Genomic DNA, 14928 nt, shown 5'->3' on the forward strand with positions numbered 1-14928 from the left:
ATCTTTCGAGATAAACGTCGATAGAAACAGCCATCTTTTTTGTCCTTTTTTTTTCTTTTTCATTTGTATTTTTTTTTTTTCTTTTTCTTTTCGTTTTCTATCAAAGAGATTATTATCCGACGTAGAAAAATCTTCGAGGAGATGAGATCAACCTGTTCTCCAACAGTCTCATATCTTTTTCTGTATTTTTTAAGATGAAATAAGAAGGTAAATGGTGGGGAAAGAAATAATAAAAAAAAAAGAAAATAAGAAATCAATAGAGAAAACTACCGATAACAATTTAAAAATCGTTTATTTTCAGCTTGTCTATTTAACCTAGAAGAACCTTCGAAACTTTTCTTTCTTACAGGCGATAAGAGGAGGCTATGTAAAAGAATAAAAAGAAGAAAATAGAAGAAAAAAAAATAAACGTCCTTTTTTTTGCTAAAACATATTTAATACCTGGGAAGGACGGTTCCTGATGTTACGCAGGTAGGATTAATTCTTTTTTAATTTTTTTTCTTTTTTCTCCTTCTTCTTTTCTTTCATAAACAATTTCGAAAACAACATGTACAAGTCGTACGATTTGTTTAATATCTACGACATAAATTATAACTCGTACGGCGTATATATATATATATATATATATATATATATATATATATGTAAAATATATACATATATGTATATATATGTAATATATATGTAATATTTACGTAATATATATATACATATATATATGTATGTATGTATGTATGTATACACATATATCTTTTGTTTGCACGTCGCACAACATTTGTCTAAATAACGCATCGTTAACTTATCGCAATTAACGTTATTTCTATTACTTCTTTTCTTCTCGCAAATAATCAGGCATGCGTGATATTGTATCGCACATATATACATTTATTATTATAATCAGCGAAAGATAATGTGCTTTATTTAGCGGCTTTTATAGGTGCGTGTGAACGAAATTGTATAAATATTCATTAAATGATAATAATAATAATAATAATAATAATAATAATAATGATAATAATGATAATAATAATAATAATTATTATAATTATAACTATAATAATTATAACTATAATCAAATTATAATAATAATTATAATATAATAATATAATAATAATATAATAATAATAATAATAGTAATAATAATAATAAAAAACGATGCGCTTTTGATTTAACAAGAGTATAAATAGGACTAGATTTCGTTAGACTGCGTTTATCGATTAATACGATATTCGATATAGTCTTACAAAAATACGATAAACAAAAATAAGAACGTCGCGTATTTATTATCGTTAAAGTCTCACTCTGGGTCGCACTCGGAAGAAAACAACAACAACAACATCGAAAAATGCACTTCCCTCGGAACTTTGTAAATTAACTTTTTATTCGAAAGAAAAAGGAAGAATTTTCTTTTCTTTTTTCAATTTTCTTTTTTCTTTTTCTTGTTTATTCTTTTTTGTTTCCCTTCCTTTCTTTATTTACAATAATCCCAACTCCTACGAACGAAAAATTCTTTCGACTTTCACTTTCTCTGTCACGAAGTTGTCGTCGTCATACAACGACAAGTCTTGAGACACACCATCGTTCTTTGGTTAACACGTTCTTCTCTAACTCTTTTTATTATTTTTCTGTTTTTTTTTTGTTTTGTTTTGTATTTTTTCTTACGTACGTGTCTCGTACGTACATAGACGCACGGGACACGCACACGCACACACGCATACATACGTTCCAGTCTCCCATCTTTGGCACAAAGCTGCTATCGATTTTACATCGGTGTTTTCTCGTTAAACGAATCCAAGATAGAAAGATGCAAAGAAGAAGAGCAAGAAAGAAAGAGAAAAAAAAAGGGGAAAGAGGAAAATTCGTATATCTAATCTCGTAACGTTCATCGTTACTTTTCACTTTTTCACGAAAGCACGCGTTTGATCTCGTTTACTTAATTTACATCGACATATTCTTTTATTACGATTAATTAATACGATATTTCTGAATTAATTTATTTTTATATTTAATATACACAACGACGCGGAGAAAATCTTCGAAATTCGTTTTGATACGCATCACAGATAATACAAGAAGTTCCCTCCCTCTTTAGCCCTCATCCCCTCCCTCTTTTTCCAATGAATTATTCTAACCGTTAATTAGGAAAATTCTCACGTAATCGCAAATCAGTCGATAAGTCGCGAACGTAAACCGATCGTAAAATTCCTCTCCAGTTTTCAAAGATTCCACGGACACTGTAAATGCAACAGCGTACAAGTGGAACGAAGGAAGCGAAGAAAGAGAGAAAGAGCGAGAGGGGGGAGTGGGGGATAGAGAGAGAGAGAGAGAGAGCGAGACAGACAAACAGACAAACAGACAAATGGACAGGCAGACAGATAGAAAGAGATAGAGATAGTTATGACTTATCGACATCATAAAGTTCCACTGCTGCATATTTTCATAGCCGTTCGTATATCGCCGCAAGAAAATAAACTCCATTACGTGTTTGAGAGTTCGAAGGACGAGACACTTTAGGATAGTTCATAACGTTCACGTTAAAGGAAGAGTCCGATGATCGTCGACGTACGTAGGCGACGACGCGTCGTGATTCGTATGAGGTACAGGAGACGATACGATTCTGGCGTCGGTCTCAACGTCACCATCAACGATATCACTCTCCCCGTTGTTAGATAACTCGCGCACATTACCAGGAAGATAGTCCTTCCAACTTCGAAACAAATATCTCGTGAATTTTCTTAATTGACGGAATTTACAATAGGTAGCACCTTCCGCGGATTCCAATTGTTGCGTTTGAATGAGGAAGCCCTTTTCCTTGAATGTCTGTTCAAGTTTCTCCCTTTGAAGAGATTTCCTGGTCTTTCGTTTGCGACGGCCATCTTCTTGGCTGTTAGAACGTGGACAAACTACCGGTGGTTGGACTCTCTCGCCAGACGCATTTAAAAACGCTCCCGCTGAAGACCCAGATTGGCCGGCTTGTTGTTGAAGGGCTTCGCGTGGAAAGAACTCGTAACCGCGCATACTTTTGTCACCGGTGCCACTGTAGTATCTAAAATTACCACCTGAATCCACGGAAAGGCTTTTCTTCTCTTGCAAACTCGGTTTGGCACCACCGGTGAACTTGAATTTACATATGCTCACCTCGGTAGCAGGATTGTTGTTATTCTCCGAAGGCATCGGCGGGATAAAGATCGCCGAACGTTTACGTTTCGTCGGTTGTCCCTGATGTTGAGTAACCGGTGCATTTCTCTTAGGCCTGGGCGATAACGGAGCTGAAACTGGAACTGTTTGAGACTGTTGCGTTGGCGTAGTTGGCGTAGTTGGTGAAACCGAACTCGAACTCTTCGTGTCCATCATCGAGTATATTGATTTCGGCACTATTTTTTGTTCTTTCTGAGAATATTCTATACCGCGTGGAAAGCACTTGTCATTCTGGGCCATCTTTTGATAATAGAGCAATTGCGATTGTAGGGCCATCGGATGTATGAAAACACCAGCGTTTGGGAAATACACGAATCCTGGATTTGGTGTAATCATTGGATCCGCAGATCCGTCGGATCCGTGATTAACGTTGTTGTTGATGTGATTCGTTGAATCTACTAAGCGATTGGAAGAATTTGGAAAGGTCGTGCCCAAACACTCGATGTCTTCCCCGTCGCTCGAAGCTTCACTCTTCACCTGTCCGGACTCGTAAACGTTTCCATGCTTCCGAAGTAACCTGATCTTCAACTGATTGAGATCTCTGATGCAGAGATTCAACGGTTCGTCCTGCTCGTTCGTAGTATCCGTCAAGACAAAATTCCGCCTGGTCTCTTGAGTAAGACGTTTTTCTAAAAGACTACTGATCCTATTCTGAACGTCCGTTCGTTGAAATGGTATCTGAGGTGGTAACTGATCCCGACAATCAGGTTTTTCTTGAGGAGAGAGCCTTTTTTCTTCGTGGCCAGGTGTACCTGGCAATATAGTACCATAATTCTTGTAAATCAAATGACAAATGTCTGCCTTTTTTGGTTTACGTCCTCTCCGAGGTTTACTATTGTCGAGCGTAATTTCACCCATGTAAGGTAGATCGGAATACTTCATTGGTGGCCTCGTGGATGTCTGCTGGGACGATTGTTGAGCGTGTCCGTGATTGTGATGATGATGATGGTGGTGGTGATGATGGTGATGGGGTACAGTGTAAGCGTGGGAAGAAGTCGAAGTGATCACTGATCGTCTCGAGGCCGAAGATTGACCGGAATTAAAGTTCGTACATTGTTGTTGCACCGTTTGGGGACAGAGTTCTTGTTGCATGGCAGCTATACGTTGCAACCAACCGTGAACGTCGGCGATTGGACTAGGCGTGGACGTGGCACTCGTAGGTGCCGGACTCGGTGCTGTTTGTTCGCTCGTGTGAGTCGGTGAGGATGAATTTAATGCCTCTTGAGCAAGAGATGCCTCGTAATGGTCCAGATACTCCGGCGGTAATGCCTGATGATGGAATTTGAGTTTCCATCGTGACTTTCGTCTGCCACGGCTGTAACAAAAAGAAAAAAGAAAAAAAATAGCAAAACGAAGATATCATTCGATTTTCAAACGAAACATTTATTTTAACGAGCGTCTCTTGATCGTATCTATTGTTTCTCTTTCTTTGAAGGGGAGAAAACAAAAATGTGTATGTTCTTCGATAATCGAGTCATAAGAAAGGAGAATAGGCTCGCTTCAATAACTACAAAGCCAACATCGTTCCTTCATTAACCTCGTCGTAGTCGATAACTGCATTCCAAACCACACCTCGACGGCAATCTAATACACCGCACTGTAAGACACCTTCCATCGTATGCAGAGGGCATATCTTGACATTTTTCCCTTCCTAGAGCTGCTCCATGGCACGATCGCTTATATCGCTTGGCGGTATAATGAAATTCAGTAACGGTAATCGACTCGTGGTATTTCAGCGACGCACAGGAACTTCTTTTTTCCATGAGTCTCGCCATAGACTCTATCGACGATGTACTCGAGAACGAACCAGTTTACCCGGCGCTTATCCTTCTTACTAGCTATCTTAAGTACCTGCTCTCTGCAAGTGGCGCAAGCTTTATGTCGTGGACATCGTTAGCAACGTGATACAGCGAACGCGAGTTCCCTTCGAGATTCTTTCGATAAAAGCAAGCTAAGAGTTTATAGAGAGGGTCCAACCAACCAACCAACCAACCAACCAAGATGAATATCAAAGTTGACTGTCCAACTTAGCAGACGCAAGTTCTTGATGAAAATCACAGGTAAATCGATTTACCTGCTTCTACTCCTGTTACTTTGATCTGAAGCACATGTTTGACCGGGAGCATCCTCCAACGTTTGAAGCTGACGATGGTGGACGGATTGTTGCTCGTTTCCATGTTTACCATCGAGCGACACTTGCACGGAACTCGTGTCCGTTTGCGGACTGTAAAATCCGTTAAGAGGAAAAAAGAAAAATCGATGATTATTAATGAAACGATTGATTTCAACGATGTATCCAATCGAAACTAAACTCACCTCAACGTGCTGGTATCGCGACTACGTTCCTCCTCCTCCTGAGGTTCTTGCTTAACGGCCATATGTGCGAGAGGCGCCAATGGGCACTTGATTTGCGCTGAGTGATGATGATGCAGATGATGCTGCAAATTGTTGTCCGTTAGGGCCAAGTCTATGCCAGTTGATTGTGCACGAGGCACGACTTCCTCGGTTTGCATAGTGCCCCCTATTTCAAACAAACAAAAAACAGACGGAACGTGACCGATTAGATATTGGCTATAAACCGTAGCATGATATAATAAATACATAAATAATAAGTAAATAAATAAATAATCATGTTTCCTCGCGCATCTCGTCTGATCAAGATGCCGACTCGTGATACGAAAAGGTCGGACGTGGGACTCCAATCGGTTAACTATTATTACAACTTTGTCTGAAGTGGGTATCGTGATATATTCGTAAACAGTTTTATTAATGAACGCGCACAGTTCGATTTAAACGTCGATCGATAAGTGTCGGCGCTCGGAACCGGCAGGCGTGAGAAATGGAAGAAAACCGAACAAATGCCCACATGCAGATCCTGATTCTGATTTATAAATGCGTTTATGTAGGTTTATCTACTGCGTTTACACGTGTCCATCGATGTGTGTGTGTATGTGTATATATATACTTATATATACATATATATATACGAAAGTGTTACACCATCGATGCCTCGCGTGTGGGTTTTGCGGACGCGTCCAAGGTTTCGGAATCGCATAATAGGGAAACGAAGTCGTCGTTTATGATCCATGACTTGTGGCTGGATCTTTCCAAGTCTTTATCGTAGTTACTATCTTTAGATAATAGGTTACTTACTTAACATTTTATTTTTTCTTTTGAAAGTTTAAAAATTCATGTCTACGATATGTGGTTGAACGAATATATATTTATATCTTGTACATGTATCGATGTGCAAAATAGTGTTTATATTAATTCAAACGAATTCTAAACTATTAAATTGATGTATTTTACGAGAAGAAAAAGTTGGTATTATCCCTTCATTCAAAACACTAATTTTTCCTTTCTATTTTTGTTCAATTACGAATGGAATAAAATTGAATTACGGAATTAAATGATAATTCTCTATATTCTTTCTCAAAAAGAGATGAGTCGATCTTCCGACAAAATTATAATAACTTATATTAAATCACTCGTAATATATTTTCCTTGTTATCAACGACGTTCCTTCGTTCTTTCCTTCCTTCCTTCTCATAAAAATCTCTTGTCTCTTGTAAAATCTCAAACATATAAAGGATATCGTTGATCGAGGTAAAACGATCGGATGTTGTATCCTTATCGTCTATCTCCTACAATATCGCATATTTCGCAGAGTTTCTTTAAAACAGCGATACAACAGTTTCCTCGTAAGATAGAGTGCCGAGTATTTCCAAGCGTCGATGAAAAAACCGGGCTCGAAGAAGAGGTTCGAAAGACACAGACACAGAGATACAGAAAGAAAAAGAGAGACAGAGAGAGACAGACAGAAATGAAAAGAGAGAAAGGAAAAGAGAGAAAGAAAAAGAGAAAGAGAAAGAGAAAGACGTAGAAGGGAGAAGAAGAAGCGGTATTATACATACTGACTTTACAGCACCGCACAGGATAAAAATATTCACGTACGGAAATAGAACTGGACACACGTACAGCCCACCCAACACCCGCAATTCTTCGACCGTACTTGGCTTTACTCGATCGGGTTTCATTTCTTACGACCGGCAGCACCTTCGTGTTGCTGCTGTTACTGCTACCAATACCAACACCAACATTGCCGAACTCGGGACCCTTGCACGTTCTCAAACTCTCTTACAGATATAATATAGAATTTTTTTTTTGTTCTATTTTTTTTTCTTTTTTCATGAAAGTACAGAATTTCTTCATTTTCGAAGAACAATACGTACGATCGATCTTTTTCGTTAGAAAGAATGAGATTTTATAACAACACGATCGGTGGATATTTTGAGAAAGAATCAAAGTGAAAAAGAAAGAGAGAAAGAGAGACAATAGAACGCAATCGTTAGGCTAATTCTTCATCGTGTATTACGTGATAACGAAAACATATGAAAGATTACGTAGTCTCTTTACGTAAATCGTAAATCTGTTATTATCTGTTAAAAGTCAATGATAAAACGGAGAAAAAGGGAGAGAGAGAGAGAGAAAGAGAGAAGAAATGATTCTGGAGTTTGAAGATAAAAAGAAAAATAGCCACGTTGTTATACGCGCGGATGAATCTAATTGAAAAGAGGAATACGAACGGGACGTAAAAGAATCTTGAGAACTGATTTCGATAATGGTATTCTTCGATAATTCTTATGGTAGATTATAAGATAAATAGAGAGAGAAAGAGAGAGAGAGAAAGAGAAGGAAATAGTATTAAGAGAGAAACTATGTTGTGGTTGAGAGTGTATAGTTGTTATGCATATGATCGAAACGCGTTCGTATACGCATGATTGCACGCAAGATATACTTGTAAATCGATATTCCATTTTAATTGAGAAGAAACAACTTGGATGTTTTAGCAGTGAAAGGTTTAGAAAAGGACAAAATAAAACAAAAAAATAATATGGCTTATCAATTCTATCGTAAATTCTCGTTCGTTCTTGGAATTCATGTTATTTACAAGTTTTATATATATATATATGGAATATATATTTTATGTGTGTATGTGTGTGTATGTATTTTTTTGATATATATTATTTTTTTAATGATTGAAATATCTTATACTTCATAAAAATTATCAATAAATGTTAAACGTCATTCATCCATTAGAATATTCGGGTTAATAGCACGGTGTGCATAGAAAACATAAAATCGAATAAATTATTTTGATAAATCAAAGCGAACTATATCCTGGTTCACATAAGTTCGTTTGCTTATTATCGTTGTTCCCTTAATCATAACCCGTTAAAAGGTAATATAATCGTTAATAATATATCGTTGTGGGGTAAATGTATGTGTTAATACATAATAACGGTAGTACGATAAAGAGAGAGAAAGAGAGAAACAGAGAGAGAGAGATAAAGAGAGAAAGAGAAAGAAAGAAGAGAGAGAGAGACACACACACACTCACACACACACATACACATACATATACAAAAGCAAGGCACACCCGATTCATTGAAGCTCGCTTATAGAATGATGCAGGCGGGCGCGTAACTACAATTTATTTTTTGGCTATTTTTAGAGGGCGGCTGGCGTAGCGCCACTATTTTCGGTTCTCTCTCAAATTTCTCACTCCATATTTGGGATTATGTATGACGGACTTGGTACGGCACACGGTGGTGTATCTTTACGAGCCGGCTACTCTTCGTCAAATACTCTTCTTTTTCTCTCTCTCTCTCTCTCTCTCTCTTTCTTTCTTTCTCTCTTTCTCTCTCTCTCTTCTTCTCTCTCTCTCTCTCTCTCTTTCTCTTTCTCTCTTACTTTTCCTCTTCTTTTTTTTTCTTCTGAAAGAGAAGATAATAATTTACGACGAGAGTAAGCTCTTAAAATAATAACGTAAAAGATTCGTAAATCAAAAGCAAGAATGAACAGAGAGAGAAAGGGAGGCAAAGACAGACAGAAAGGCAGAGAAATTTTTTATTTCTTTTCTTTCTTTATTTTCATTTCCGACTAAATCGTTCTCGGTAATCATTTTTTTGTTTCTTTTTTTTTTTTCTTTGAAGAGAGAAAGGTAGAAATCTCGAGTATCGAGAAAACGTGAAATCGATACTCGAGGAACGCGTGTAAGCTTGTGATAGATATATACGGGCAACAAGTGGACGATACGAAATGTTTCATGTTAAAGTATACGGAGCACGATGCAAGTGTTCCTGTCTCTCTCTCTCTCTCTCTCTCTCTCTCTCTCTTTCTCTCTCTCTCTTTCTCTCTCTCTCTCTATCTCTATCTATCTATCTATCTATCTATCTATCTATCTATCTATCTATCTTTCTCATACAATTGGCAGGAGGACAACTAGGTTAAAAACGGAAAGTCAGCTGTAATACTCAAAAATATGTCAAGGTGACGAGAAAATCTTGAAAGAAATCGACAGGAAGTTTATAAGGAGTGAAGCTTTCTCCAAATTGCGGAAATGATAGTATTAAATGTGGAAAAAAATGAGAGAGAGAGAGAGAGAGAGAGAGAGAGAGAGAGAGAGAGAGAGAGAGAAAATCCGATGTTAATATAGTGAAAATTCGATAAAACATGATGGTATGAAAGATACTAAGATTATCGTGAACTATACGATAGATCAAAGTTTCAAATCATAATCTATCATCAATTATTATGAATACTCATAATCTATTTGCCTGATTATGATCCATTTGATCATTGTATTCGTAGATAATAAACCGATGTTTTTACAAGGTAAACGTCACCAGACGAAATTGGCCACGTGGGTTGAATGACAATGATTGAATGAAAATGATAGTCCTTAATGTTAATAATTCATTATGTTATGTATTAACTATAATAATTAACGTAATCGAAATAAAACGAAATCAAAAGATATCTGTTCTAATAATTTACCTGTAACGGGAAAGTTGCTTTCTGGCAACATGAACGTATCGTCCTTCGTACGAACACTTGTCTCGATTTAATTATCAAGGTCCTTGAAGATAGGACCTATAGTAATTTGGGAGAAGGTTAAAAAACCCTCTCCAAAAAAAAAAGAAAAAAGAAGAGAAAGAAGGAAAGAAAAACGATTTCCCTTCTCCTCTTCTATTTCTTCTTCGTCGTAACGAAAGAAAAAAAAATGAAACAATATTAATGATCGATATTAGCCAGTCACTAAATAAACGGTAAATGAGATCACCCCGGCTCTCTCAGACCACTTGTTGTCAGTCACCGACAACGACAACGACAACGATAACGACGACGACAACGACAACGACAACGAAGATAACGACGATGAGAACGTATTCGCGACGAGATCATCGATGTACAAAGAAAGAGGAACACTGAGCGACCCTCTGTAGGGATGAGACGATCCCCCACCTTCGAGATGAGTCGTGTGGATCAGGGATGAGGGAAGGAAGAAGAAAGGTGATATGAGAACGCGGAGCACGTGTCTTCGATGGACTCACTGCGGGAGATGAGAGGAAAGGAAGGAGAAGAAGAAGAAGAAGACGATGAAGACGAAGGAAGAGAGAGAGAGAGAGAGGAGAGAGAAAGAGACAGTGAATAAGAGAGAGAGAGTAAGTAAGAGAGTAAGAGTGTTGTGTGTGTATGTAAGAAAGAGAAAGAGAGAGAGAGAGAGAGAAAGAGATAAGAAGGAACGTGTGATGGAAGGAAGGAGCATGGACCGTTTTGAGGCACTTTTGGCACTGTTACTAGTACGACGGGCCAAGCACCAACCCCGAGAAGCGCTACCATCTCCGTCGCGACGCCCGACGACGCCGAGAGTTGCCCGTTCGAGCGGTGGCGCGGGCGTATATTCTCGATTTGGGCGGATGGAAATCTGAGATTGCTCCATATCGGGCTGTGCTCGGTGGCCACGGACGTACTCTGTAATAGCAGACTTCTCCCTTCTCTCTCTTTCTCTCTCTCTCTCTCTCTCTCTCTCTCTTTCTCTATCTCTATCTCTCTCTCCCTCTCTCTCTCTTTCTCATGTGTACACGTTCCTTCGATATTTCTATTTCTCTCGCACGCTCGCGAGAGCGCATCCGTTCGTCTTTCTTTAACTTTGATGTTCTCTCTCTCTCTCTCTCTTTCTTTCTTTTCTCATCTCGTTTCTCTTTCTCTCATTTCTCTTTCTCTCTCATCTCGCTTCATCCTTCGATTTGCCGTTCTCTATGATGCGAACACAGAGGGTATATTTAACCCCGCGAACCACCAACGAGAGGAATCGAGAGACGCGAGCGCAAGCCACTTTTGCTTCTTCTTATTCTTCTTCTTCTTCATACATACATACATACATATATACATATATACATACATACATACATACATACATACATACATACATACATACATACATACATACATACATACATACATACATACATACATACATACATACATACATACATACATACATACATACATACATACATACATACATACATACATACATGCATCCATACACACACACACACACGTACACACATTCGTATTCTTATTCCTTCTATTTCTCCTTCGTCTACGACTTCTCATTCTAACGCTTCGTTTTTCTCTCCTACGCTACAACAGCACACACGTCTCGCATTCCCTCGCTCGGGTGAGAATTCTTTAATTTCCGATGTACAATAAGTCGACGGCGACCTTCCTCCCAAGAGTGGAGTCAAACTCCAAGAGCGTTAAATTACACCTTATAAGTACAGCTCGTTAAAACCTACACCGCGCGTGCCTTTCTTATTCGTGTTTGCCGTGTTATGATACTAGGTATCTATAGCTGTATCCTGTTTTGTAATTTTTTTTAATAAAAAAATATAAATCGTTTCTTTTCCAATTAACGATTGAGAAAGTTTAAACTGCCAGGGGGATGGGTGGGGCGGTTGGATTTTATATTTCGATCGGTAACTTTAATCTTAAAAAGTATTATACACGATATATTAGTTGAACATGTTTATGTATAAAATTTTTATATAGATATACAGGAATTCTATTCAAAATATGAAATTTATATATATATATATATATATATATATATATATATATATATTATTTGTACGTTTCGATATAAATATTTAGATAATTATATAAAATTATTTATCAATATTTAAATGATACGAATGAACGTTCGTAGATATCAAATTTATATATTTGAAAGTCGAATTAATTATCATTCCTTATCACGCCCATTAATATTACTCTTACTAATATATAATATTAAAAGCAAAAGATTCTATCATATGATCTAATATCTTAATATAATAGTCTAGTCATCCTGAAGAAACATCTCACTGTTATTTCTCTTATGAAACAGAGATATAGATATACGTTTTGATTCATACTAATTATAAACGAACTATGTACAAAAATAATCAAACGTGTTTCAAGAAATATAAGAATTTAATATATATATATATATATATATATATATATATATATATATGTATATATATAAGATATATACTTTCAATGGATTATTCAATAATCAAACGATCATGAAAAACCAGAATTTCGATGAAAATTTTTCAAAAATAAAGACCGTAAGGTAAAGATCGTATCGATAATCGATATAATAATCGTGGGCTATCGAAAAGAGTTCAAAGCCGTTCGAAAGCCGAGGAAAACATGTACTCTCGAGTATGGCGGCTCTACGGGACGGTCCGTAATCGCCGTTACGTCGTTCTCCTCGCAAGATAAAAGAGCGTATACGTTGTGCCAGAACTGTGGAGTGGAAAGTAGCTGTTGACATATCGCTGCCAGGTATTGGGACACGTAGCTCGCAAGTGGGCGGGGTAGGTTAACCTATACGGGAATATAATGTACGCCTCCACGAGCACTCCATTCGCAGATCGTACAAAGGCGAGACGCGTTCTCTCTTCTATACAATCGGTTATACACACCGTTCTCCATCATAGTCATCATAGTTTCTCGATCTCCAAGAGAAAAAAAGGATCACTAGTTGCTATTTTAAATCCTTACCCTTCTAATTTCTAAAAACGGATTTTTTAAATCGTCATACATATTTTTATTGAATATACGACTGTAGATAAATTTAATAATTGATATTTATCTATCGATTGAATTATGAAATATTATTAGAATCTTTAATAACTATTTTAATATAAAATACAATTATAGAAATCGGATAAGTAGATATAATCGATGAATATTTTTTTATGTGTAATTTTTCCATTTTTTACAAAAGGAAAAGAAAGCGAAAGAAAAAGTCATGTCAAGATCCTTTCATCTTTCTAAAATTGAGTAATATTCAATGATATACTTACGTAAGTGAAGAAAGGATGTTCCGGTAATATCATTCGAATAAATAAATCCTTCTATTTAATTATGTAATCAATCTCATCTCAATATATTCTAAAGAAGAATAGTTTGATGTAAAAAAAAAAAAAAAAACGAAGATAAATCAGGCTCCTGTATCCTTTAAATCTTTATAGATAATCTAAAGTATTGAAAGTTAGTACAAAATATGTATCATTCCATAAAATCTGTACAATTTTCATTGAACGAAATATAAAATCTATCGAATATAACTTTGCGAAAGATTAATTCAATACATTATAACAAAGAAATAATTATTTATTGAAACCCTACGAAGTAATACATATTTAAATAATTATTAAATATTTATGCAAATGAAGAAAGTATCAAGACCGTGAAACAGGCAATAAATTAGTAGAAGATAATAAATCTTATGTTTTATATCTAACATCATAATACATGTGTTTTAGAAATCTATACATTTGCAATAATTTATTAAATAAATGGTCTATATCTAAAGCGTACAGCGTTTCTTGGCGCTCGTTCACACGAGTCCGCTCATTGCACCCGTTAAATAATGCACGTGTTGTAAGAACGTGTTTCACGCATGCATGATCACGTACGTACATTGTACATGCATACGTACTACATATGACAAATATTCTCACACTTTAGGGATGTAATTACAGGGTGAGTCATGACTCCGACTTAAGTCGTTACAAGTAGCTACAAGTATCGACAATCTTTCGCATGATAAATGTTAAATATTAAATGATGAACGAAATAAAAAAATCAGATCTTCTAGAAAATATCTTACAACAAATAAATCAAAAAAGAAAAAAGCAAAAGATTTATTCTTTTCAAAATCGATATTAAATTTATCGAATGACATAAAAAATTGATTATAATAAGAAAAAAAAAAGAAATAAATGAGTGCCATGAAATTTTCTTTGCATGCAAATACGAATAGCCGATGGCTAGAATCAGAACGTTGTTTAAGGAGAAGGGGCGAAATTGCACGTGGGTGACGATTTTGGTCATGGGGGATTAGTTAGCCATAGGACATATATGCGACATATGCTTCAACCGGTTCGCCGAAGAAACGAGTTCGTACCTGATTTGAACACGAAGAACGCCCCTCTTACGACTAATACCTTCTTGACGAAGAAAACGATTCGTTAAATCCAACTTGATCTTTTTTATTAATATTACATATCGATTTATGTAGAAGAACATGAAAATTAAAGGAATCGTATTAATGATTTTGTATTCAATAATCGTTTACTACATTTCAGTCATATTGTACATTATATATAGGAGATAGAAAGCTTAGAAATCTTTAGAAAGTCTTCTTTTCGTTTTCTTTTCGTATTGTCGAGCCTGAAAATATAATATAAATAATTTACAAATATTATTTTCCTAATTGTATTTGCAAATTGTTTATATACTATATATACACATATAGATGTCCCGTTTATCTCGAAAAATTGAAATATATCGTGAAGAACTGAACGTACCAAAATAGATCTT

The 14928-nt window shown here is 36.2% G+C and overlaps 1 protein-coding gene across 6 annotated transcripts in view; it reads right to left on the minus strand.

Moving 5' to 3' along the window:
- Positions 1–273: 273 nt before the first annotated feature.
- LOC127062199 (uncharacterized) overlaps positions 274–14928 on the minus strand; it is a 34583-nt gene continuing 19928 nt past the window's right edge. For 3 of the 6 annotated variants that reach the window (XM_050989969.1, XM_050989968.1, XM_050989967.1), the window contains 3 exons: positions 5515–5719; positions 5273–5422; positions 274–4513 (listed from right to left, as the gene is read on the minus strand). In XM_050989969.1, coding sequence (XP_050845926.1) covers positions 2530–4513; positions 5273–5422; positions 5515–5711 — 2331 coding nt within the window. In that variant the 5' untranslated portion in view covers positions 5712–5719 and the 3' untranslated portion in view covers positions 274–2529. The other 3 variants (XM_050989966.1, XM_050989970.1, XM_050989971.1) reach the window with 3 other exon arrangements.

The sequence above is a fragment of the Vespula vulgaris genome, chromosome 3, assembly GCF_905475345.1.
Source record: "Vespula vulgaris chromosome 3, iyVesVulg1.1, whole genome shotgun sequence".
Lineage (NCBI taxonomy): Eukaryota > Metazoa > Arthropoda > Insecta > Hymenoptera > Vespidae > Vespula > Vespula vulgaris.